General features: G+C 36.1%; 1 protein-coding gene across 3 annotated transcripts in view; it reads right to left on the minus strand.

The window, feature by feature from the left end:
- LOC125062310 (PTB domain-containing adapter protein ced-6) overlaps positions 1–27,506 on the minus strand; it is a 42,114-nt gene that overhangs the window by 3,410 nt on the left and 11,198 nt on the right. For all 3 annotated transcript variants that reach the window (XM_047668137.1, XM_047668136.1, XM_047668135.1), the window contains 9 exons: positions 14,166–14,283; positions 9,033–9,197; positions 4,675–4,777; positions 3,923–4,055; positions 3,172–3,274; positions 1,952–2,114; positions 1,289–1,388; positions 914–1,002; positions 600–674 (listed from right to left, as the gene is read on the minus strand). In XM_047668137.1, the coding sequence (XP_047524093.1) occupies positions 600–674; positions 914–1,002; positions 1,289–1,388; positions 1,952–2,114; positions 3,172–3,274; positions 3,923–4,055; positions 4,675–4,777; positions 9,033–9,197; positions 14,166–14,282 (1,048 nt within the window). In that variant the 5' untranslated portion in view covers position 14,283. The remainder of the gene's footprint in view (positions 1–599; positions 675–913; positions 1,003–1,288; positions 1,389–1,951; positions 2,115–3,171; positions 3,275–3,922; positions 4,056–4,674; positions 4,778–9,032; positions 9,198–14,165; positions 14,284–27,506) is intronic.

Here is a 27,506-nt window from a genome sequence, read left to right on the forward strand (position 1 = left end):
ATGAAAATAGCAGTTTTCTCTCGATTATTTTTAAATACATACATAAATTTAAAAAATGTGTGACGTCACATCAGGAGGGGGGGGGGGGGGTTATAAAAATGTGACAACCTGTGACAAGGACGGGGGGAGGGGTTCAAAAGTCCTAAAATTCGTGTGACGTACTTTATGGATGGCCCCTAATATGAAAAATGTGATGGTGTAAAACTTGTAAATAATCATTAAAATATGGTGTTTTTATATATCGCGAACCGTGAACTTAATAGGAACGTGTCACGACATGACCCTGCCGTGCAAGGACAGTTGGACAATAGACAATTTGATATAAAAAAATGTTACTGATAGTAATCTGTGCATTCATGGTACGTCACAGTGCGACGCCATATTGCCTAGAAAACATGTATCATAATTATGAATATTTATTGGAATTTGTTAAGCCAGTTTGAGTTATAAATTAATTCGTCAAAATAGCCTATTTCCAAAAGTTCTCTTTTCAACACAGCGTAAACACATTGCGACAGAAAGAGACAAAAGACTACTTTATGCTAGCTCTTCTTTCTGAGAGCCGAGCGTTAGTTCACAAATAGCACAGAAATACTCACGAATTGGTGTTGGACTCTCTATGGTCGAGTTGAAGCGCGACACAGGCTCGGATTCGAAGGCACGAGGATCAAATTCTGTTAAAAATACTTATATTAAAAAATATAGCATACCACTGAAACAACAAAATGGAATGGACTGGAAGAGATGTGTAGGAAAACGAAAGAAGAGATGGACAGATCACTTAATAGAGGGAGATAGATGAAAAATATGGAGGGGCTTTGATCCTAAAACGGGCCATACAAATATAATACTAACAAAAGTAATACCTATAGTAAGAAAATAATTAACAATTTAATTAATAATAATAACATACCACTATCAGAGTCCGAGTTCATGAGGAGACCTTCCAGTTTGGTTCCTACCGATGGAGTCTTGCTTGGAGACAAGTCACCCAGGAGCATACTGATAATATATTTAGAGAAAAAATTAAAAAATATAAAAACGCTCGATGCGGTCAAGTATTAAGTAACGAATTTGGGGGGGGGGGGGGTCCTTTTGTAAAACGTTACGATGCGGGGCGGGGATTGCGTGACGTAATACTTGAAAAGAAATCGATAAAATCTAGAAAAACATTGAAAATTTAGAAAAGAACTCGATAAAATTAATAAAAAATAGTAAAAATTTTGCAAAAAAAAAAAATTAAGAAAAAAATATCGTCATAAGTGACATAACAAATTCAAAAACTCACCCAGTCTTATTGTTGTGAACTGGTGGCGGAGTCGACAACAACAAATTGTTGTCATTCGAATTGTTGGTGTCTGTCGAGTTGTTTGACAGAGCATCTGCGCCTGCGCACATATAACATTGGTACATTAGAAAAAGTCAATTAAGCGTAATCCCACCACTTCAACCTCAGACCCTACCAGGGCTCCGTCTGTTACCTTAGATCTCTTAGTGCAAACATCCCGTAATAATTTATATATTCACTACCTATCCGTAGGGTCTCCCCCTCTTATATATTTAGTTATTTAGTGCAGCTTGCTAATACATATACTATAGAGACCTAACATTTATTACATACCTACGCCTAACGATTTATTTAAAAAAATACTCGTCAATTTAAATAAACATAAACTACCGAAATAATATATAAAATAAGTGGCTACAACCTTTTAGGTTTGGGCCTCAGATTTCTTAATCTATTTCATGATTGTCAATCTAATGGGCAAGTAGGTGATCAGCCTTCTGTGTCTTGGGTCTAAGGCAAGCCGGTTTCCTCACGATCTTTTCCTTCGTACGAGCGAATGTTAAATGCGTTAGAAAGAACATTGGTGCACGCGGTTTTACGATCTCAAGGTCGCATGCTGAAACCACTAGGCCAACACAACACTGCTTTGCAAACAAAACTCACCAAACTCAGTCACCTTCCCATTACACCCAAAACCATTCGCAATACTCAGAGACGAGATCTGCTTCTCCAACTCCAGGGGCGTTTTGAATTCGACTATGTCCGAGATTTTGTTGCGAGTGAGGTACGCGGACAAGTCGTCCTTGTATGTTATTTTTGACAGCTCCTGCAATCAATCAACAGCCTATTAAAAGGACAAACAAAAAGATCGAGGCCTGAAAAAATCAATCCTATCCTATCCTGATCAATCGTGACTTGTATAATTCTTATGTTTCCTTTTACATCACTATACGCTGTTCATGTATTTGTAAGATTAGCTTTTAAGTTTTTAGTTTGTTATTAATTTTTTTTTGTATTATTTTAGATTAAGGATTCTGCACTCCTCGCACCCATCATGTTTCTTTTTTTTTTTTTTTTCTCTTAACTAGAGTTGCCTGGAAGAGATCGCTTATTAGCGATAAGGCCGCCCGTTGCATCCCTTATAATTTTTATGTATTGTGTTTCTTTTATTTGCAACGAAGTGTAAATAAAAAAAAAAAACAGATTAAATAATTTGTGTTATTCCAGTCCAAATAATATATCATTCGCACAGTAGTTCTTTAGCCAAAAAGGGGCATTATTATGTTTTTTTTAATGTATCAGGGGGCAAACGGGCATGAGGCTCATCTGATGTTAAGTGATACCACCCATGGACAATGCTAATGGCTTGCGAGTGCGTTGCCGGCCTTTTAAGAATTGCTACACTCGCTGAAGTACTACTAAGAATTGGTTCGGAATTACTTCTGGTTGGTTCCACATAGTGGTGATGCAAAAAGTGTCTGTGGGCAGCTGGTTCCACATAGTGGTGATGCAAAAAGTGTCTGTGGGCAGCTGGTTCCACATAGTGGTGATGCAAAAAGTGTCTGTGGGCAGCTGGTTCCACATAGTGGTGATGCAAAAAGTGTCTGTGGGCAGCTGGTTCCACATAGTGGTGATGCAAAAAGTGTCTGTGGGCAGCTGGTTCCACATAGTGGTGATGCAAAAAGTGTCTGTGGGCAGCTGGTTCCACATAGTGGTGATGCAAAGTGGCTCAAAAACACTTGGTTGAAACTTGGACGTCCGATGATGAAACACAGCTGCTGGTATTAATTTGGACTCTGAACACTCTCCATGATAAATGCGGTAGAAGATGCAGAGATACCCCACACCTCTACACCTAGGGATCAATTAGTTGAATATATTACCTGTAATCGGTTCTTATATGCTGTAATCTGCAATTCCAGCTTTTTGTTTTGGAGCGTCAACTTCTGCAATTCTATATACTTCCCGTTGTCATTCAAGAAGCGCCTGAAAATTATAAAGTTATTTACGTCTGGACTAATGTAAAAATGCATCTCACTTTTCATTAAAGCGTGTGGAGGAAAGTGAACAGTTTCTCCAACCTAAAGAGAAGATCCTCAACTAGTCTGACTCAGTCATGCCAACTCCAACAGAATGTTTCCCGTACCAACTTCAAAAACCCCCTCTTTAGACTGTTTTACAGTCGGTTTGAGAGGTAATTTTAAATTAAAAAAGGGAAAAGAAACCCCCGTGTCATCTTGATTCCTTCAAAAATTTTGGGGGAAATCTTACAAGTTGGCATCACCAGTCTGACCACTGACTGACTCCAATATCGAAATGTATATGTGAATAAGAGGAAATACTTCGATATTTAGGTGAAGGTTCTATTACAAGTTAAAGAGAAGATCCTGGTCTAACCACTGACTGGCTCGGAGGCCCTAGTGGCTATTTTTCGTAATGAAATCTTGCTGAAGGCCTGAAAAGCTAAGACAGCTGAGCATAAGCTGTTTTGGCGAGCGTAGCGTCTGATTCGGGACCTGGACTATCTCAAGGTCGTGCATACGAGATTCGGACCTCGGCTTGGGTCGCCGCGAGGTGGTCAATCGCCTGAAGGGCAGGACGGAAGCTCTGGCGATAGGAACAATAAAAACTTACCTATAAGCTAGATCAAACGCCTGTCCAATAGTTAGAGTGATCTCCGAAGCTAATTTCGTCGAAATGAACACAAAGCATTCGTGTTTCTCCATATTTGTATCGTGTCCATTTACACCGTTGACTGTGCTGCCACCTGAAAAATACAGCGTTTTAATTATACAATGTTTTAATTATACAAAATTTTAATTACAGCATTTTAATTATACAGCGCTTTAATTATAAAGCCCTTTAATAATACAGTGTTATAATTATACAAAGTTTTAATTATACAGCGCTTTAATAATTCAGCTTTTTAATAATACAGTGTTTTAATAATACAGCACTGGAAATAATACAAAATAGTCAATAATACAGTATTGGTAATAATACACCAAAGGTAGTAATGGAACATTGGTAATAATACAGCATTGGTAGTAGTAGAGCGTTAGTACAATTTTGATGAATCGATTATAAGATTTATTTTTGAGAAAGTGATTTAATTTAATAATTAAACATGTAAACCATTTTATTGTTTATTAAAAAAATATGTACAAACACTTTTGTGATAAAAGAGCGAAAATGTGTTTATATTTTTTTTTATTTCTAGTAATACAATGTTTGTAATTAACATTGAGTCAGTGGTAAGACTGGTCGAAGACTTTCTTAAGGTCAGAGGAAGAACAGCACCTTTCATCACCCACATATGCCTTAAGTAGTAAATTCAACTTAAATTAGCCTCCCATGTCCTCATTGGACATAAAAAAATATCTTACCTTTAGCAATAAAAGAGAAATACTTCTTTGCCCCTTTATCATCAGCGCAGTAGGAGATTCTATGAAGTGGAAATTGATACATCACATTGTTCGTTCTTGGCTCCTAAAATGAGAATTTAGATGTTAAAGAAATACAATTATTTATATTACATGATGATAATTTAACCTAGCACAAAAAAGAACACTAAAAACAATAAATAACCTTAAAATATGTTATTAAAAGGAGTTCCTTTAGGCAAGGTTCCGAAGATACTGGCAGCGTTCCCCCTTTGAATAGCTAGACTAATACTTTGTCCGAGGTAGCTGCCAGCTCTTCGGTCTCCTGTGATGTCGACTAACCTTTTTGATATTTCCTTAAAATGACTTATAGCGCTAACCCCACAGATGGGTCTCGACACCGAATGGGACAAAATCATATTCGGAGCCTAGACCCCTGTAATGTGACTCCTTTTAATAATATATTTTGATATTAAAGTCATGTTAAAACCAATCAGTCAATCAATATATTTATAACTTCAAAAATACTGAACGGATTTTGATACAGTTCACTCCAAAAGATGGAGTGATTCCTGAATAAGGTTTCGGTTAATTATGGTTTTCTGTAAATTTACTGACTATTGTTGAGGTCGCAAAATACACGAGGGGTGAACCTACATAATAATAAGTGGCGATAACAACCTTTTAGGTCTGGGTCCTATGTAACTGTTTCATAGGGCAAGTGGTCAGCTGTGCTTAGACATTATTGGGTTCTTCAAGCACAGTACTAATAGTTTCAATAGACAAGCCCCCGTGTCATTAGAAACTTTCGAAATGAAATCGAGTTGACATTTCAGTCACGTACTGACTCCAAAAATGGAGGAAAAATTTCACTTTTCACTTTACTATTGAGTTCATTGTAGAATAGTATAAGATCCCGCTATACAACGACCTTCACCGAGATGCTTATTTAATGAAACGTATTTTATATTTAATTTAATATGTCAATAAATATAATCCATATGGGTTGTCTAGCAAATTTCAGTCCAGAGTATGTTTAATTAATAATTGAAAAAAAATATTTTTTGAAACATTTCACCGGTATGATTATTAGATAAATTCTATACCAATCGAAAGTATGAAGCCCATAGAATATGCAAACTTTATGCTGCCCATTCTTTTCCGATCACAACTATCGGGTTGCCAGGTATAAACAGGTAAATCTGTACTAGCATTTGCAACGGTCTGTTTATTGAATGAAATTTAAATGAAATTAAAGATTATTTTATTCTGAACACGGTGGTATAGGGTTGGCTGCGAAAAATCAGTCCAGAATTGCGGTTGTCGAATTTTAAAAAGTAAAATATTGCTCCAAGAGAATGTGTGCGACTGAGAGGTCCCAACCGACCATCCCATGCGATAGAAGAGGACACAGCATACTATTTGGGCTTGGAAAAGAAAAGGATAGCGATGGACTCGTATATACTATGCATCATTTTGGAGTAGTTTATTATTTAAATAGAGAAATAGTTATTTAATTTTTTTTTAATAAATTAATTATTTATGTGTATATTTTTTGTGACACTAAAGTATATACATGTCACCGTAAAATTGTAAACACCGTTAGATTGTAATCTATCTCGCGAGATTGTAAACTGTCGAAATATTGTGAACCTCAACGAACTGCTTACAATTTAACGTATTATTATTCGGTAGATTGTAATCTATCGAAGTGAAACCGTCAAATTGTGAAACGGATCGCACCTCGCGCGCTGATTAATAGAACAGAATATGCCCCGCGCCACCATATTTGTTTGTTTGTTGTCGAATGTAAATTGATTGTTTTGATGAATGTAAATTGATGTCGTGTTGTAAGTAACTCACAGCTTTAGAATTAGTTATATGAAATTATTGGGAAGTAAAATTAATCTGTGATTGACCAAAGAAGTTTGAATGATAACTAAGTTAGTGTTGGAAATGAAATGAAAGAAAATTGAACTAATTTTTCAATTTTAATTTGTGTTTGAAGAGAAAATATTGTTACGTTTCTGATTTTTTTATTTTGATATATTTTTTTTTATCATGTGATGTCAGAATTATTGATTACCTACTAAGTAATAAATACTAATTTTTGAAGTGCATTCATTTTATTTGACCGATACCCTTGTTTCATTCCTAACTCTATGGACATATAACGGTCTACTATAAAGCCGACCAATCAGCGCTCGAGGTGCGTACCGTTTCACAATTTGACGGCTTCACTTCGATAGATTACAATCTACCGAATAATAATACGTTAAATTGTAAGCAGTACGCTGAGGTTCACAATCTTTCGACAGTTTATAATCTCGCGAGATAGATTACAATCTAACGGTATTTACAATTTTACGTTATTATATACATCTTTAGTAAAAAAGAAGGTGATTCATATATAATACTAGCCTGATTAAAAATATTGATTGAAAAAAATTAAAAAATTTACTACATGCAAATTATAAATCTATAAATGTAAACAGAGAAATTGAAATCAATTGAAACTATTGGAAAAAATTCAAAACCCATAAAAGTGAATTTTTTTAATCAGGGTAATCTTGCAAATTTTATTTTTATTATAAGAAGACAAAATAAAAAAAACAACAATTAAAAAATTACTTCTACCTATTTATTGTAAAAAATTAAAAATACAATTTTTTTTTTTAAATTATTCAGAATCCGAGTCATCGGACATAAAACTACGATCTTCAACTTCTGAATCTTCTTCGTCATCACTCTCTGCTTCACTTTTTTCGACAATGTCTTCTATCTTTAAAGGTGTATGATCCCCAATGAATCCTACTGGTTTTAATATTCATCTAAGAACCATCCGCAGTTCTCAGGCTCAAGTTTCACATATATTTATAGATTTATAATTTGCATGTAGTAAATTTTTTAATTTTTTTCAATCAATATTTTTAATCAGGCTAGTATTATATATGAATCACTATAACCTTCTTTTTTACTAAAGATGTAAATATACTTTAGTGTCACATAAAAAATATACAAATAAATAATTAATTGATAAAAAAAATTAAATAACTATTTCTCTATTTAAATAATAAACTACTCCAAAATGATGCATAGTATATACGAGTCCATCGCTATCCTTTTCTTTTCCAAGCCCAAATAGTATGCTGTGTCCTCTTCTATCGCATGGGATGGTCGGTTGGGACCTCTCAGTCGCACACATTCTCTTGGAGCAATATTTTACTTTTTAAAATTCGACAACCGCAATTCTGGACTGATTTTTCGCAGCCAACCCTATACCACCGTGTTCAGAATAAAATAATCTTTAATTTCATTTAAATTTCATTCAATAAACAGACCGTTGCAAATGCTAGTACAGATTTACCTGTTTATACCTGGCAACCCGATAGTTGTGACCGGAAAAGAATGGGCAGCATAAAGTTTGCATATTCTATGGGCTTCATACTTTCGATTGGTATAGAATTTATCTAATAATCATACCGGTGAAATGTTCAAAAAAATATTTTTTTAAAATTATTAATTAAACATACTCTGGACTGAAATTTGCTAGACAACCCATATGGATTATATTTATTGACATATTAAATTAAATATAAAATACGTTTCATTAAATAAGCATCTCGGTGAAGGTCGTTGTATAGCGGGATCTTAGACCAGAAGGTTATTCACGTTCGTTAGTGTTGTAATCTTTACTAATGAGGTAAAATTTGTCAGGCTGTAATCTGTGGATTTTGAACCGATATACAATTTACCAGCCACGTTTGTATGGGCTATAATAACCCGACTGAAGACTTTCGTGAAGTATGTTTCTTACGCTGCCTTAACTAGAGATATATGAGTTCTAGAAATAAAGAGCTTGATAATGCCATGTCAGAGACATATGTCTTACTTTTACATAATAAATAAATTGCTTATTAGTGAAGAAAGTACATTTAGATCAACCATATAAAAATAGGCATGTAAATGTCATTTTAATTATCATAATAAGAACAGTTATTTATAACTTTTGGACCAAATACTATCCCTATAAAGATACCTTGCCTTTAAAAATCTAATCTTCTTCCCCTTAGCAGGGTGTAACTTCTGGGAAGGTAATTGAATAAGTAAAAATAGTATGACGTAACAGATTTTTTTTAATATTGGTGCAACATGCACCCACATGGCTGGCTATAAAAACAAATCAAACTCAAAAAACTACTGCACGATTTTCACCAATATCTAGAACGATTCATGAAGAAGGTTCTGCCAAATTCTTAACTTTTCTGGCAATGTGAGTGTGTGGGCGGCAACACTTAACAACAGATGAGCCTCCTGCCCGTTTGCCTCCTGTTACATAAAATATAATATTTAAAATATACCTGTACAGCCACTCCATCCACAGACACGGTGATCTCCACCTTCTTGCATTTGGCAGCATCTTTTGTCTCAGACTTCTTTAGTTGCTGCGTGAATTGCAGCTTCTTGATGGCGTCCTTGACCACTTCAATCCCTTTCGGCTGATCCACATGTGTGCACCCGAGGAACTGAAATTATTTGGAAAATTTAAAATAAACTGTTAAAAGCTCCTACACTTAGCTAAGCTGTTTGGGGGCAAGAAATCCCAGTAGGCTGAATGAAAGACAGGTATGCTGTCTGAAGCCGAGGCCTATATAGTCCAAGGGATAATTGTGGAACAGACTTTGAGAATATGAAAAATAAAGAGATACTGGCTTTATAAAGCGTTATGGAGCAGGACCGTGTCGAACTATGACTGTAAGAGGACCATGTTGGACAATGACCGTGATAAGACCGTGCCGTGCATGGAGAGTTGGAGAATGGGCTATTTGAGAGTATTTTGTCATTGAGAGTAATCCGTATAAAAATATGGTTTTAAAAAGCGTTATGGAATTAGGTACTCAGAGTTAGCCATTTATTTAAGGAAATCCTTATGAATTTTTTATGCATATTCAGTAAGTCTGAGAATCGGCTATCTGTCTTTCAAACCCCTAAGTGATAAGGGGTCTCCATCCCAAAAAGAGATGTATGCTGTATCATTAAAAAAAATTTTTATGATACAGCATACATAAATACATACAACCCCTAATATTTTTTCTTCTACGATCAACCCAATTTTTTTATTAGTTTATCAAAATCTTCAGACTTGAACTCTGAGGTTTATATAGAGAAATATTCACAGAAAACGATATCAATTTTCATTCCAGAAAACAGAACAGTCACTCGGGTCGCATAGCAAAATGTTCCATGTTGGTATGTACTAAAAGGAAGGCTAAATTAAATCACATAAAGGAGAAACGAAGTTCGAGGGGACAGCTAGTCTAAAAATAAATCACGATGGTCGCCCTCACCGTGTAGTGTTAATTGAGAAGATCGTTGCACAATCTACACTAAACGAAGTACATATATATAATATATATCATATATGTTACACAAAGTACGTAATAATTACTTATGTCACGGTCAATGGCTTTAAGTATCATGTCGCATGCAATGTTTAATTACTTCGGATCTATATTGATATGTTAATTTGACTCCTTGGCTGGAACATACAAAAAAAGAATCAGCGCTGCAACCACCTCTTTAGGTCTGGGCCTCAGATTTCTGAATCTGTTTCATGATCATTTTTACACGCTTTATATTAGCTTAATCACCTGTATGTATGTATGTAACCGACTCCTTTGGACTCGATTTTGACCCACTTTTAACGGACAGATTTAATTCAAAGTTTGCGCACCTATCAAAGATCGATGACAATGCAAGAATCCGAAAAAAAATTGAAATAATAAATTTTTTTTTAACTAAAACAAACATAAATAATAGTTTAAAAAAACTAAAAAACACGCTTTTAAAGCACATTACACAATTAGGAATTATTTGTCACTTTTTAGTTTGATGTGCTTTAAAAGCGTGTTTTTTAGTTTTTTTAAACTACATATTATTTATTCAATCTAATACGCAAGTAGGTTCCTCCAGTGCCTGACACACGCCGTCGACTTTTTGGGTCTAAGACATGTCGGTTTCCTCACGATGTTTTCCTTCACCGTTCGAGTGAATGAAAATGCGCACATAGAAAGAAAGACCATTGGTGCACAACCGCGGATCGACCCACGACCTCAGGGTGAGGCCACTAGGCCAACACTGCTCGCTTGAACACATAAAAAATGCCAATTTGAACGATACTCATCTGTATTAAGTGATAACAACCATGGACAATGCCAGAAGGCTTTTGAGAATTGGTAATGGTGAATATTTCGGCGTGCCCACTACTAAACACCCAAGTTCGAGGTCCTTTAACGCGAACTGGCTAGAAGGAGACGCAAGTCCTGGTTAAAGAATCTTCTGCAATTGGTTGCACCAAGTTGTCAAGAAGGGCATTAAAGTAGCCAACCTTCTATAGCACTATAAGAAAAGATTAAAACTTCTTAGATCTTTTTATACAATGAGGGGTAAAATGAGCCTACGGACGCGCAAAATGGGCAGTAATCGCAGCACATGGACACTTATATTAGTGTGTATTGCCGGCTTTTGAGGGAGAAGTATACTCTGCATGATTCGGAGAGGAAAGGGAAGAGCTTCCGGGAGTCCCACACACACTAAACGCGACCTGTTTTTCGTGGGTTTGAGTGCGAAAGTTAATTTCTGGGGGCATTTCCTAATCTCTTTCAGGATCTTAGCCTTCTGTGCCTGTTTGGGTCTAATATCAGACCAGCTGACAAAGCTCTTTTGTTAAAATCATACAGACAGGCCGTCAGAATACCTAGTGCTTATCGAAAAGTTCAACTGTATACCCCTTATCATGTGACGTACGCCCCCACTGATAACGGACAACACCCACAAACACGTGCCGTCTCGAATATCCTTTGTAATGCGGAATACAAACGATTTATAAATAAACCACGCAATCACTTCTGTTATTGCTACATTTTCCTCAACAAATTTAAAGTGGGTTTCCGCTGGATCAACAAAGAGCCTATGGCGGGAGGAAGTACAGGACATGGAGCACTGAAAGATTCTCGCTCCAGGCCAAGACTCTTCTTGGGTAGCAGAGCCAGCGGAGTGAAGGTCTGTGTCAGGCACAGACGGCTGATCACCTACTAGTCTAAATAGCTATTACTTTCCCTTTTAGCCGGCTGAAAAACCGTGGCCCTAGTTAATTTATTCAAGCTCCTTCCGCGGAGTATATCAAGTATGTCCATACTTATATGTAAATTATTGTAATACATTTAATTCTCTTATACAAAACATACTCTTATATAGCTTCTTCTTCTATGATATTGATGAAAAGTACAGAAATAAAAAATAAAACAAAAGTTATCGATGCATTATCACAGTGCAAAAAACAAGTGAAAGTGGAAAGTGGGTGGCCCATACCGCTCGCATTAACAATATGCTCGCATGGACAAACAGGGCAACTAGGTGGAAAGGCCACCAGGGAAAATAAAGAGAGGTCACCTGCATGGTGGGCTGACGAGCTTAAAGTTGGTGGGAAAGATTGGGAGAAAATCCTCAAGATAGAGAGACATGGAGCCAGTTGGAGAAGGCCCATACTATAAGAGGTCTTGCAAAGATGGATTAATGTTTCAAGAAATAAATGAGGCTTTATTATTTTGTTTCCACAAAATAATAATATAGCCTTTCATTTCAGATACATTTACATTTCATTTACACATTTATATTTCTTAAGATTCTTAGGTTTTGTTAATCTGTGTGCTCCTTTTGGCTAATTCCAAATCCCGCCATTCCTTCACAGTGCTCTATCTGCCATTTATTAGCTGTTTCCTTGGTCCACCTTCTAAATTGTATTCACCTTTTTCTTTTATTGTACCTTGGGCACCTGTTTATTACTATATTATATAAATAGTTATTACCAGTTTGAACTAAAACTAAAGTTAAAAAGAAGTAACACTTATTTGATCAAGTTTAATTTAAAAAACTAATTATGGACTTTACAAATCATTATAAATTACTACAGAAATATCTATGTAATAATGATTGTTTATTCTCACTAAATTTTTCTCTACTTTTTAAGACCTGTCGATCAGAAGTGATGGAGGCCTGATGACCTGTAACACAGGTACTCTTACCTTTAGCAGGCATCAGTCTCACACAAACTAACATTTTCCCTAAATATAAGAAAGACAATTATTCATTTATAATAATAATAATATAGTTTTTGTGAGAAAAATTAATAAAGATTATTATTATTATTAATATCGAGAAATCTCCATGTTATAAGGGAGAAGGAGTCTTTCTTCCCACAAAAAGACCGTGTCAAAAACGTGTCATCGTCAAAACCACTCATGCGCCGCTCATCTCAAATTCGGCCTCGGGTTGAAGGTGACGATTTCTTTGTCATACAACCTTCAATTACTTGTTCCTTTCATATTGTTCTCCTATTTATTTATTTACTTTGTTATATACATAAAAAATACGTTACATACATAAAAAAACACGTTACATAAGTTATTAGGCAACGACTCTCTTACTTAGGAGTATAGAAAATATATTAGATTCACCAAGTTTACCGATAAAGCAAAATTACTTGTAACGCGTAAATTCCTGATAATCGTGTTAATTAACTATCATGTAATAACAACATTTTTGAGTTTCTCTTCGGATCACCCATAATAAGAATGGCAAAGGATTGACGCCTTTGAGACGCGGTGCTGAGGCAAATGCTAAGAATACCGTGGACTGCGAAGCGCACCAAAACATCCATCCTGACCCAACTTCACATACGGACTATCTACCATATGCCTACAGCGAAGCATCTTAGTTTGGCTATACAATGCGAAGAGGCGATGGGAACTTGGGGAAACCGATCGTGGTTGGTGGAAGGTAAAAGATCACGTGGCCGTTCACCAACCAGATGGACCGATCAAGTGAAAGACTTAACGTTCTCAAAACTATACACTGTTATAATAGAGGCGCTGGACAGAAACCAGTGGAATCAGTCCACGCCAGTTTCCTTCCTGACCAGACAGCTCCGACATGAGCTACCGACCGAAGAGAGATAATAATAATAATAAGCCTTTATTCTTCACATATAATATACAAATATATATAATATATATACTAGCTGACCCGGCTTACGTTGTCTTGCCATGTATATTATTTTAAGTAAACATTTTTTAGTTCAATAAAAATAACTATCTACTATAATAAAAATAAGGGCTGATCGTAGAGGGGTGAAAATTAGAGGTTGTATGTATTTTTGTATGCTGTATCACAAAAAAATAAAATCATTTTTTTTTTCAAAAATAAAAAGGGTTTTTGGGGTGGACACCCCTTATCACTTAGGATTTGAAAGATAGATCGCTGAATATGCATAAAAAAATTAGGAATCGGTCGAGCTGTTTCGGAGGAGTTTGGGAACGAACATTGTAAAACGTGAATTTTATATATAAGATATAATATATACAACTCCGCATTCCTCACGACTTCACGGGTTACAACTGTAACCGGCACAAAGCAAACTTAAAATTTGTAATTACCTTAACCAAATACGCCACATGCCCCTTCACCAATGCGTCTGGTGCGTGTATCCAGTTCCTGCCATTGGGGGCACCGTTCGCCTTGCCTTTGCCCTGCCAGAAGAGCAGGGTAGACATTCTGAAACAAATACACAAAATTATATAAAACACAAGGCATGGACGGCAAGCGAGTGGCCACTTCGGTCTTTGATCTCTTGAAGGATGGGCTTTGGGATGGTACTTGAATGGACACGAGCTCCAACTCACCTCCCTCGGACAGGCACAAGAACTGGGGGGGGGGCCATTTCAGACTAAAAATGATTAAACCTACAAAATAAATAAATCAGTGGCGCTACAACCTTTTTTAGGTCTGGGCCTCAGAATAGCTCTATCTGTTTCATGATCATTTGGCAAACTAATAGGCAAGTAGGTGATCAGCCTCCTGTGTCACACGCCGTCGTGTTGGATCTAAAGCAAGCCGGTTTCCTCTCGATGATTTCCTTCGTACGAGCGTAAAAAGTACATTGGTGCACAGCTGGGGATCGAACCTACGACCTCAGGGATGAGAGTCGCACGCTGGATGTACCAAGTTTAAAAATGGTTAAAAATAATTTCAGTAGGTACATATAAACCTTTACACTTTATATATGATAAATAATTTTCCGTTTAAATTACGCAGATAACAATTATAGCTCCACGTGTTGGATTCATGTGTTTCTGTTCGTGTTAATGAATAAATTAATAATGTAATATAAAGTATGGTTTGTGAGGTTGAAGCTTAAATATGGATTTACTAAACCGTTTTCAATTAACCAATAGAAAGCGACGTTTGTATAGGCTATGTAATCCCAAAAATTAAGGCTTTCGTGGAACCGCTTCCACATGTCTTAATAGATCCGGATGATCCAATGACCATAGCCAATGAAAAATTAAAAGGCGTCGCGTCAAAGCAAAATCATACTAGGGTAAAAACCGCTTATATAAAGCGCGGGAAAATTAGGCAGAATTTGCTCGCCAAAACAGTTTCAGCAGAGCTGTCGAGGCCAACAGCGGTATTATCCATTCCCAAAAATAAAATCCTTCGTCCGATTTTTCGTTTCTTACGAATGCTGCCTTAACAAGAGATATATGATTTATTGAATTAAATTTGTTTTGTTAAACTCCACAACTTCATGGCGTTGGACATAATAGTTCGCGCTTAGTCTGTGACATAGAGTCACACTGTTAAGTCACGCGAACCTTGTCTAAAACATAATTGCGCAAGTGTATATAATACTAGACAGATCAACATCACAACATCTATGCAAAAAAAGTTATACAAAAAAGCTCTGTATCGCGCAGCCCGGACATACAATGACCACTAAGCCTTGACTTGTTTAAGCGCTATCGCGGAATATGCTTAAAACTATGGCTTAAAAGTATAAAGAATTTCCATAGCGCTAAACCTGCATCATAAGCATACCCTCACATAACACAGCAGAATTTGGTGTAACATAGTTAAATTTATTTAGTAATTTTCACGCTACCACCACCTTCAATAATGGGTAAAATCCAAGGTAAACGGCCAACCTCCAGTAATGGAGTGGCACTAAAAGAAGAATAATATTCATTGATTTTTTCCTTTCTATAGACTTATCTTATCTTAAGTATGTGTTTTTGTTATATATAATTTATGTTAGCTTACGAAAATAAGCTAAATAAATTACGAAATAAATACGCATCACGTTTGACAAACACAGTATTTTTTTAAAAATCGAACATTTTCAAAACGCACCTGCATAGTGCTAACATTCGAAAATCGAACAATTCATCCTAAACCTATATCATCTAACACGCAATAAGCGGCTTAATAACAACAAGTACACGTGCCAAATTCCAATACAAACACTTGAAACTTCCGTCGTTACATAATGTATTAGTGAACCATCTTAACTCAAAGCAATAAGGTTCATACTACCGAGTTCTCTTTCTTAGCTAACAACGTTCATACTAAACGCGACCTTAATGGTTTGGCATAGGTTATATAATACCCTATGTCGGTTACGACGTTTATCAATTAGGTGATACACGATTCCGTACTAAGCACGGCCTGGCACGGTCTGATGCAAGCTAGTTCATTCAACCACTTGTAGTGTTGTTGATATTTCGATATGGAATATAAAACTATTATTTTTAATTAATAACAGCAATTTCACACAATTATACACAACTAGCTATGACATTTAAATGCTAAAAAAAATATTTTTTGTTGGAAATATGTAGATATTAATGTATTCAATAAAACTGTAGTCCATTGCTCTGTAGACAAAAGTTTCCGTTGCATATAATATATGAACTTTTCTTGGTTTCAAATCCCTAACTTTTTCTACTTTTATCAGCGATAACGTAGGGTTATAATGGTGAAAATTCTTTCAAATCAGTCGAGTTTTGGAGCCTATATTAATCAAATCTTTCCTCTAATTACAATATTAGTGTAGATAATAATTAAAAGAGCAGTATTGGCCTAGTTGCTTCAGCGTGCGATTCTTCTCCCTGAGGTTCGATCCCCAATCACCAATGGACTTTATAATGTGCGCATTTAACATTTGCTCTTACGAAGGAAAACATGAGGAAACCGGCTTGCCTTAGACCCAAGTCGACGGCGTGACAAGCACTGGAGGCTGATCACCTTCTTGCCTATTAGATTGACAAATGATTATAAAACAGATACAGAAATCTGAGGCCCAGACCTAAAAAGGTTGTAGAGCCACTGATTTATTTATATATAAAACGTTCACTGTACATATATTTAAATATTATTTCCAATCGGTGGTTTCAAGTTAAATAAGTCATAGTTATGTTTTGTTCTTTAGTTATATCTCTCGCAGTAAGCATTTGAACTATCGACTCGACCAAAGCCCAAGCAGGGCCTGCTTTTGGAACTGTATGTGCGGTTAAAAGGAGTATTAGGAATATCCATAGCGCAAAATCACCCGCATCATGAGCACACATACACACCTTCACATTTACACAGCCAAATTAGGTATGTACATATTTATATTAGGTACATAGGTAAATGTAATGAATAATTTTTATTATTTTTGCCTTTTGTAAATGTTTCGACCATTTTGTAAACATTATAGCATCTCTGGCTAGTGTAATTGTTTGTGCTTATATATATTTTTTGTTAACAGTAGGATTACGAAATAAATATATAAATTGAGGGAAAGAATAATAATTAAGATTATAAAAACTTCCCTACGTATATGAATAAATTATCTTGGTAAATACAATACAGATAAGAAATAATAAATGTTTACACAATATAGAAGATCGCCAAATCATTGGTTAAGTATCAATTACTACTCGTTGACCGTGAAGATCATTTGCAAATGTCAATGTTGTTATCAAGTTGGATTAGATATGTTCCTAGCAGTCTTTCTTAACCTGTCGCAATAATAATAGATTCTTACAATTATAGAACTAATTTATTACTATATGAGTATTGGCTTATTGAATACTTTGTATATGTATATAGAAAAGCATATAGTTCAGTATTTTCAAACCAATTAGACTTAGGGTCCTTCCAAAAGCCACTTGCGAGCCTTCTGACAATGTTAGTGTCCATGGACGGCGGTATCACTTAACATCAGGTGAATTTCCTTCCCATTTGCCCCCTGTTCTAAGGCAATCTTCTGTGCCCACACTAATGCCAGTATATGTTTCAGTAAAATTGGTGCACAGCCGTGATTAGGACGCACCAATAGTATTTTTTTAAACACAGTTCACACCAATTGACCTAGTCCCATGCTAAGCTGAAGAAGCTTGTGTTATGTGTACTAGGCAACGGATATACATATTATAGATAGATAGACATATAAATACATATTTAAACACCCAAGACCTAAGCACAACACCAAATGCTTATCACATCGATGTTCGTCTCAGTCGGGGATCGAACCCGGGACCCATGGATTCGCAGTCAGGGGTACTAACCACTAGACCATTGAGTCGTCAAATTACTGAAATTAATTAGTCGTCAAATTAATAAAATTGATGGCTTAACACAACAGGTACCTTTATATTTGTCATTTCACGTTGAACCATAGACGTGTCTTGTATATAGAAATTAAATAACATTTATCGATAGTCTATGAAGTACAACACTAGGCACTTATTTCGTCACAGATCCAGGAAAACTGGAGATAAGCAGTTTAAAAATACCTTTAACTTCCTTCGTATATTGTATTCAATTCCTTTAACATCTGTACAAGGTCCTTACTGAACTCGATCTGGTGAAGAGAATAGGCTGTAGACCAGGGCTGGAGTTATTTATTTAATATATAGCATACATGCTAAACATTTTTTATAAACACTCAAACTCAAAATATCTTTATTCATGTAGGTAAACAAGTACACTTATCAGACAGAAGTTAAATTAATTGTAAATGTACATTTACTACCAGACTCGACTCTAGATAATTCGAATTTTTTTCCGGTCCCTTGAAAAATACTCGAGAAATTGAATAAAATGAATGGGACCAATTGCTAACTTGAAGTTGAAGGAATAGTATCTTGCTAAACATGCAATAATATGAGCTCCGGACTTCCTAACTCTCTATGATTTGAAGTGTTTGAAGTGCTTTGGACAATGACACACTGAAGTCGAAATAAAAATTAGTGACTATAATACAAAATAATAATAAAGAAAAATATATCTGTTCCCATTGGAGTGTTTAGTGGGCGCTAATTAAAGATTTAAGTTGGCTCCTGGTACTGTCGGTGACCAGAGCTGGTGCTTTCTTCAACGAATAAGTATCGCAATACAGCGAGCAAATGTCCGCGGTAAAGGTCTACCACAGGGTGACCTGGGACCAAACTTTTAATTTTTTTTTTTAATTTTCGATTTATTATCATTATTAATACTAATTTTTTTATCATTATTATTACTATGTAGGTTAAGAAAATTATAAATACTGTTTGTGTGTTGGAATGTAGAAACAATAAATCATGAATTATCAAACTCTTATTTACTTGAGACCCCTCGTGGTTAGGTAAACTCTTGTTATTTTGAACTCTTGGTAATTTGAAATTCTCTGCCTTCTGGGTTCCTGGGTTTCAAATTATCGACAGTTACTACCTTAAACTACTAACAAAATTTTATTACTATATCTTTTCACCAGCCCTGGGATTCTGTAACTCACTTTTCGAACTCACACAGCGGTTTTCGCATCGGCAGTCGCTCTCAAATCAGTCGTGAAGCAGTCATTTTATGATTTGGCATTCTGAAAAGGTGGGAGCTTGTAGTTTATTGTTTATCAGAATGCCAAATCGTAAAATGACTGATTTGTGCGCGACTGCCGCTGTGAAAACCGCTGTGTGAGTTCGAAAAGTGAGTTACAGAATCGCAGGGCTGTTCTGGTGCAGAAGGAGGACGGTAAAGGAGCTAGATTATGAGTGGAATTGGTGATGGAGCTGTCCTCCGTCGTGTGCATCCGAGCAACTCCTCTGTAACCTTCGAAAGTGAATGATACGGTTAAGTAGAAGGAAGTGGTACTAGGGATCTCCCGCCCAGAGATGAGACTGCTGGCGGAGGACAGTTCGTGAGCTCCAAGTCAAGATGTCAAGGACATCAAGCACGACATACATTGCTAAGGAGATGCGGACATGTGTCACACACTGGCCTTAACTGAGGTTGATGACTTTTTAAAGGGTTTTTATATAGTTCGCTATCCCAAATAGATAACAGCGAGTCTCATGTGCGCTAAATATATACAGGATGTTTCAAAAGATAATTGGTGCGCACACGCAGTTGGAAACTGTTAGAGAATGATTAAATAAATCATTTATGAATTAAATATTCAACTACGTATATAAATCTTCCGATATATAGGGCCCTTAGTAACGAAAACATAAAAATTTCAAGAACCCACCAAAACGCAAAGATGGCCACGCAACAGACCTGTGATACCATGTGTGATACATTTAATTATAATTCTGCGTACACAAATACATATAAACCTCGATATAACATATCGGAAGGGAACAAGTAAATATTCCTTATATCAAGTAATTCGTTGTACTGAGGTTTGTTATGTTGAGGTTAGGTTGGTTTAAAATTCGTTATAAAGAGGAAAAAATTTGATTTTAATAAAAGGAACAACTTTTACATTTCTGAGCCCTTTCAACTTGAATCTTTAACAATAGTGATGTCACCGTAAAATTGTAAACACCGTTAGATTGTAATCTATCTCGCGAGATTATAAACTGTCGAAAGATTGTGAACCTCAACGAACTGCTTACAATTTAACGTATTATTATTCGGTAGTTATATGAAATTGTTGGAAAGTAAAATTAAACTGTAATTGACCAAAGAAGTTTGAATGATAACTAAGTTAGTGTAGTACAATCTACCGAATAATAATACGTTAAATTGTAAGCTGAGGTTCACAATCTTTCGACAGTTTATAATCTCGCGAGATTGATTACAATCTAACGGTGTTTACAATTTTACGTTAACAGTGACATCCAAAAACAATGATTGCTTTACGAAAAAAGCGTGTCGAAACCTGTCGCGACATGAATCACATACTATGAGAGTCATGCATTGGTGGGAACTTTATATAAAAGTTTTGGGTTGACAAAATTTGTTAATTAGAGGTATATAAATTTTTCTTGATAGTTGAAAATTCGTTATAATTAGTTGGTTCACAAAAAATGTTCGTTATGTATTTTACATTGACTATTATGGTCAATTCAAGGGGATTACGACGAAGCATTTGTTAAATCGAGGAATTCGTTATATTGAGGTACAGATACCGGCAGAAATCTTGAACAAATGTCCTTGACGCAGAAGCGATTTTTAGGTATCACTGGGAGGAGGTGCAGCGGGCGGTGGTGCGCGGCGGCGGGAGAGTGGTCGATCGCGTCATTTGTAAATCAGTTGACGTTTATGTGTACGATGATGCAAACCGTCCCCCACTCTCTTGTTTTATGCTCAAAAGTTTGCCGGTATCTGTACGGTATATTAAGGTTGCACTGTATATAATTAACTCCAAAACAGTATTAGTATATCTAAGACATATATTATAATTAAAAATGAATCGCAAATATGTAGCTAGTATCTCGAAAATTGAACCAAATCTAGTACTTATTTATTCCTTACTAGCTGACCTGGCTAACTTCGTTCCGCCCTACAACCTTATAATATCGTTGTTACTTTAATTTAACTTATTTTAGGATTTCATTAATGTTAAGTATTACGTTAATACAACTTTTTTGCAAATACAGAAATGTTTTATTGCTTGCCATTGCGAAAGAAGAATGGCAGTTTTACACATTAGGCATCTTCTCTCTAGCGTCAATATGGCGATACTGCATGTTAAGCACTTTCTGATATCCAACATCTTTTGATCAGGATCAAAGCATGGTTATGCATCTCCTCATTCACCTCAAGATCGGAATTTCTTGAACTGACACGAATTCGACGTAAAATGATGCGTAGTTTTGTCAACAGATGGCACCATATGGTTTTTGCATTCGTAAAATTAATTAATTAATTTATTGTTATTCTATAACTTATCCGATATTTTATTGCTTATTCTGCTATTCGGGACGGAAACAAATCCAACAAATCAAAAACCATGGCAATCGGTCCAGCCGTTCTCGAGTTATAAGTGTTGTAACAAACACGACTTTCTTTTATATATATAGATATTCTGAAGGTTTATATGGAGAGAAAATTTGGAAAAACCACACGGAAAATCCTAAAAAGTCCTTTTTTATTCGGGTAAAGCGTGTATAGGGTAGTTTAGTAAAGTGTTCCATATGTTGGTATGTACTAAAAAAGTTAGGCTAAGTAACCAAATCATATTAAGGCGAAACGAAGTTCGCGAAGGAAAAGCGTTCATAGAATGACACGGTTCTATCACGTTCACGATGTATTAAAATCGATATTTTTAAATTTGATAACGTTTTTTAAAGCATATAATATTACTCTCAGTAACAATTAATTCTCATCTCATATATGTCTTTAATAAAGAACAGATTTATGTAGCCCCCATGCCCCATATTTTAAAACCGGAAATCTATTAATCTAAGTGGATAATATCAGACGTGAACTTTGACCATCTATTGGCCCAAATTGGCTCAAATTTGTCTGATTCAAGGGCCGATTACAAAACGGTGACCCTTGGGACAGGGGACAAACATTTATTTTTAACCATCATGGTTTTAACATGTAATTATTTATATTAATTCAATATGACTTGAATATACGGAAGGACAAGTTGTAGTGTTGCTACAACCTTGTTAGGTCTGGGCCTGAAATTTCTGTATCTTTTTCATGATCTAATAGGCAACTAGGTGATCAGCCTCCTGTGCCTGAAATACGCCGTCGACAAAGACCAGCCGGTTTCCTCACGATGTTTTTCTTAGAGCGAGTGTTAAATGCGCACATAGAAAGCCTTTTGGTGCACAGCCGGGGATCTAACCTACGAACTCTGGGATGAGAGTCGCACCCCGAAGCCACTTTGGCTACTAGGCTTCAAGAAGGAAACAAATCACAAATACCGTAGAATCTCTATCAGTCGAAACTCCAAAACTGGAAGATCTTTTCTTTTCTTTAAGGTCCAAAACCATTCCTTGAAACCCCGACGTCTGTCCGACACTTCTTTTACCTCTCTAGATACATTTCTAATTCATCTTCTCTTTCGTTTAAGGTCCTATCATCAAGTTCCATTTTATTTCTTGATTTTATATACTGCTCTTAATAGAACCTTAGATAATATACCAAGTTATGTACAGAGGAATTGTTTTGTCGCCTTGAGTCAAACTCCCACATAAACAATAGAATTCACATGCGTTTTTAACTGTGCATTATGATATTAATCTCAATTGTTCATAATTATTTTTTTAATTATACATTGAAGTACTATTTTCGTCAGTATTTAATCTTACTTGAAACCTTCTATACAGTAGGTCATTTGAGAGTCAAAAATTAAGGTTTTAGAAACTTGCCTGTATCTGCTGTGGGTGAATGCATGTTGCACCAACAATTTAAAAAAATTACGCCATATTATACTATTTAATCACCTTCCCAGAAGAATCACTGCCGTGTAATGCTTTCAAGGGGAAGCTGATTAAATTTTTAAATGCAACGTGTGTTTATAGGGTATGTGTATTGGGACCACAAGTTAGGGAGCGTTCAAGTATTACGTAACGAGCTATTTAAAGGTTTAAGTTGGCGCCTCGTAGGTGACCCCAGAGCTGGTGCTTTCGTTCAAGAAATAAGTATCGCAATACAGCAAGGAAATGCTAGCATTAATGGTATAGCATAGGGAACAAACTTTTTTAAATATACCTTGATCTGTTACTATGTACTGTTTGTGTGTTACTGTTTATCATTTTTTTATTATTATTGCATAAAACATAATCTTTTCCTAAAGCCTTAAACCAACTTTCTATCACGGATCAATGATTCAAAGAAAGCGGTATAATATTACAGTAATTTTACGATTAAAAAACTTTCTCAACGTTTCTATATCAGAGCAGCACTGGGGGACGTTAATACAACCACGAACTCATTTTATTGATATTTTGTTAAGCTACCTTAAAAGCCAGTGGCGCTACAACCTTTTAGGCCTGGGTCTCTTATCTGTTTCATGAGGCAAGTAGGTGATCAGCCTTTGCAGGATTGGGTCTAATGCAGGTGTTATGTTTTCGCTACAACCTTTTAGATCTGGGTCCTATGTATCTGTTTTTGAGACAAGTAGGTGATCATCCTTTGCACGATTGGGTCTAATGCAGGTGTACAATGTTTTCGCTAGAACTATTTACGTCTGGGCCTCAGATATCTGTTTCGTGATCTCTTAATAGGCAAGTAGGTGATCAGCCTTCTGTGCCTGACACGCCGTCGAGACCCTAAAAACTGAAATTGAGTACGATCAATCAATCTTCTAGTATCTAGTTCACTGAATTTTTATATAACAGGAGGCACAACTGATGTTAAGTGATATCACAGGGTCAATGCCAGAAGGAACTTAGTCGTATTGGTTCGGAAATATCTACCGCCCATGGACACTCTAAATGCCAGAGGGTTCGCAAGTGAGTTGCTGGACTTTTAATAACTGGTACGCTCTTTCAAGGAACCTTATTGGTTCGGAAATACTTCATTGGCCAGCTTCCACATAGTGGTGGAGCCCAAAAACCACCTTTGTGGAACTAATATTTTATAACAACTTCTAAAAGGATTTTAATTGAAATAGCATTATTATTTATTAAATATTCAATTCACTCATGTTTTTGCCTAAGAACGCCGAAATATGAAACCTAATATGTATTTTTGTCATATCAACCAAGTTTCATATTTTATAGACCAAATAGTACAATAAACAAGAACATGTTTTCCTGCACGGAAAATTTTGAGTTGGAAAAATACTAAGTAAAATACGTGACTGATTACGTTAACCTACGTTTTTTATTCTGCAAAGTTTCAAAAAATTCCTCTCATCAACTACTTAATTATCTTATATACTAACGAGGAAAGATTTGATTTAAATAGGAACTAAAACTGGCAGGATTTCTAAAAATTCTTCACCATTATCCCCGATAGTTTATAGAAAAAAATAAATAAAATAAAAAAATAGTCTGTATGAAATTACGACGTAACCCAAGGCTTTAAAGGCCAATAAAGATTCCTATATGCTGAATCTATTGGCAATGTTCTACCGTTTTATGGAAGACATCAATATCTACAAAGACCAGGACCTATGAGTAGGAAAGCTATGTAACCCGAGTTGTGAAGACCAATAAAGATTCCTATATGTTGCGGAAACTAGTGACAATAGACATAGAGCAATGTACTACAGTTGTATAGAAGACATCAATGTCTACATATGTCCAACAAAAATCTTGCATTAAAAAGTCTAGTTAACGAAAGCTTTAGGCTATAGAACATCGTGCTACCGAAGTGCGGGTGGAACCGCAGAACACAGCTAGTTAACAAATAAAAACATAGCAGTTTTTTTATTACTCTATGCTACTTAAGGCACTTTTTAAGCTATAAATCGTGGTGAGAATGGCTGTCTTGAACCTTTGATTCAACCCGTAGATAGGACAGAATATCTGCCCCAAGAAACCTAAAGTAGCCTCTTGGTGCTTGGAAGTAAAGGGGCCGTTCAAATATTACGTAAGCAGATTTACTGCAATTTATTACGCCCCCTTCCTCTTGTCATAAAAAGTAAGCAAAGCTCTCAAAAATAATAGTACATAAACGTATTAATTTTTTGTAGGAATCGTCGAAAATGCATTTGGTTTTCAAGCATAGACAATGTGTGGGTAATAAGTGTAAAAAAGTAAATAATTACTGTTGACGTAATCACCTGTAGAGCAGTGTTGGCCTTGTGGCTTCAGCGTGCGACTCTCATAACTGAGGTCGTAGGTTCGATCCCCGGCTGTGCACCAATGGACTTTCTTTCTATATGCGCATTGAAAATTCGCTTGAACGGTGAAGGAAAACATCGTGAGGAAACCGACATGTCTTAGACCCAAAAAGTCGACGGCGTCTGTCAAGCACTGGAGGCTGATCACCTACTTGCCTATTAATATGAAACAGATTCAGAAATCTGAGGCCAAGACCTAAAGAGGTTGTAGCGCCACTGATTTATTATTTACTTTTTGACGTAATCACCACATAAGAAAATCATAGTCCCCCCCCCCACCTATAGTGTTTACGTAATACTTGAACGGCCCCAAACAGTAAAAAACACCACAAACCTGCTGCTAAAAGCAATTCCTTCCAGACAATATACCAAATAAACCGTTTTGGAGACACAAATTTTAATAAAAATACATGACAACGATAAAAATAACAATAGGCTTTAAATGTATAATCGGCGAGGTCTGGACTAAATCATTCGACAACGTGAATAACGTTGAAGCAGGAATTTAAATCTATGCGTAGTGACCCGTTACTAGAGTAACCAAGGGATTGTTATTCGAGGCCAGAATTTACCATATACTTGTCTAAAGTCTTGCGGATGTGATGAGCAAGCCAAGGTACCAAGCACGGCAAAGGCCAATGTTGTCTGCGATACTAAGGTAAACCAGTCTATTGCAAAGACTCCCCGTTACCAAAAAAGTTCGTTCATAGTAGCGATATTGTGTATCTTATGTATTTAACATTATATATTTTTGACATTATCGTATTGGCTTAGTACTGTAAGGATAGTGTATGTATTTTTGGAATAATATATAGCTATTATATAGAAAACGTGCAAAGTCAGGACAGGTTAGCTAAACTGGTTAATAAACTTTCTTCTATTTAAAGGCTCACTTCTATATTTGTTTCGTGATGTTGAGGCAAGTAGGTGGACGGGTTTTGATGTGGGGTCTCTCTGCATCTTCTACCGCATTTACCACGGAGAGTGTTGAGTTGTTCTAAAACCAGCAGCTGATTTCCATCATCAGACGGTCGTTCCACAACTGAGCGTTTCTTAAGGCAGATTTTGCCCCGCTCCACCTCTATGTGGAACCAGCTGCCCACCGAAGTATTTCCAACCAATTCACAAATGCCACTTCTTAAAAGGCCAGCGACGCATTTGCGAGCATTTACTTCTGGCTATGTGCGTGTCTATGCACGTACGGTAAGTATTTCCGAACCAATTCGACTTAGGGAGACCTTCAAGAAATGAGCGTACCAATTCTTAAAAATCCAGCAACGTACTCGCGAGCCCTCTTGTAATGTGAGTGTTCATGGTGTAACACTTAACATCAGCTGAGACTCCTGCCCGTTTGCCTCCTATTTCATAAAAAAATCTTGTACACTTAACGGAAGGATAGAAATTGTTTAAATTTATTTAAACAGTAATTCCAATATAGAAAGTGTTCGCGTGTATTGCGTAAAAATAACAATTATATAATAATGACGTACGATAAGGCGTTTTGGATAACCGTCTTTAATTAAAACAAGTGTTAACCAGCTGTGCCCCACGCGTGGCCCACGCCCCAAAGGCCAATTTGATGGTTAAGGGCTGAATACAACACGTGTGAAGACTTAAGAATGAAGCTAACCAAATTGAAACCTAATATAAAATCTCTGTGCACCAAGGATGAGATCCTAAATTAAAATAATATAGAAAAATCTTTATTAAAAGTATTTATATATTTAGTTCCTAGTGATTTCTTCCTAAATCCTATCATTTCTTAAGAGAACATTTTTTTTAATATTAACAATTATGTAGGGGCATAAGAATTTAAGGAAGTCTAATTTGGGGCATGACACTAGAGGTTGGGAAACACTATGACTTCAGCATAGAGCCACTCAGAGATGAGCTCGTGGGTTCGAATCGCGGCTCTGCACCATAACCTTTTGCTATTATACAC

The sequence above is a fragment of the Pieris napi genome, chromosome Z, assembly GCF_905475465.1.
Source record: "Pieris napi chromosome Z, ilPieNapi1.2, whole genome shotgun sequence".
In the NCBI taxonomy this organism is placed as follows: Eukaryota; Metazoa; Arthropoda; class Insecta; order Lepidoptera; family Pieridae; genus Pieris; species Pieris napi.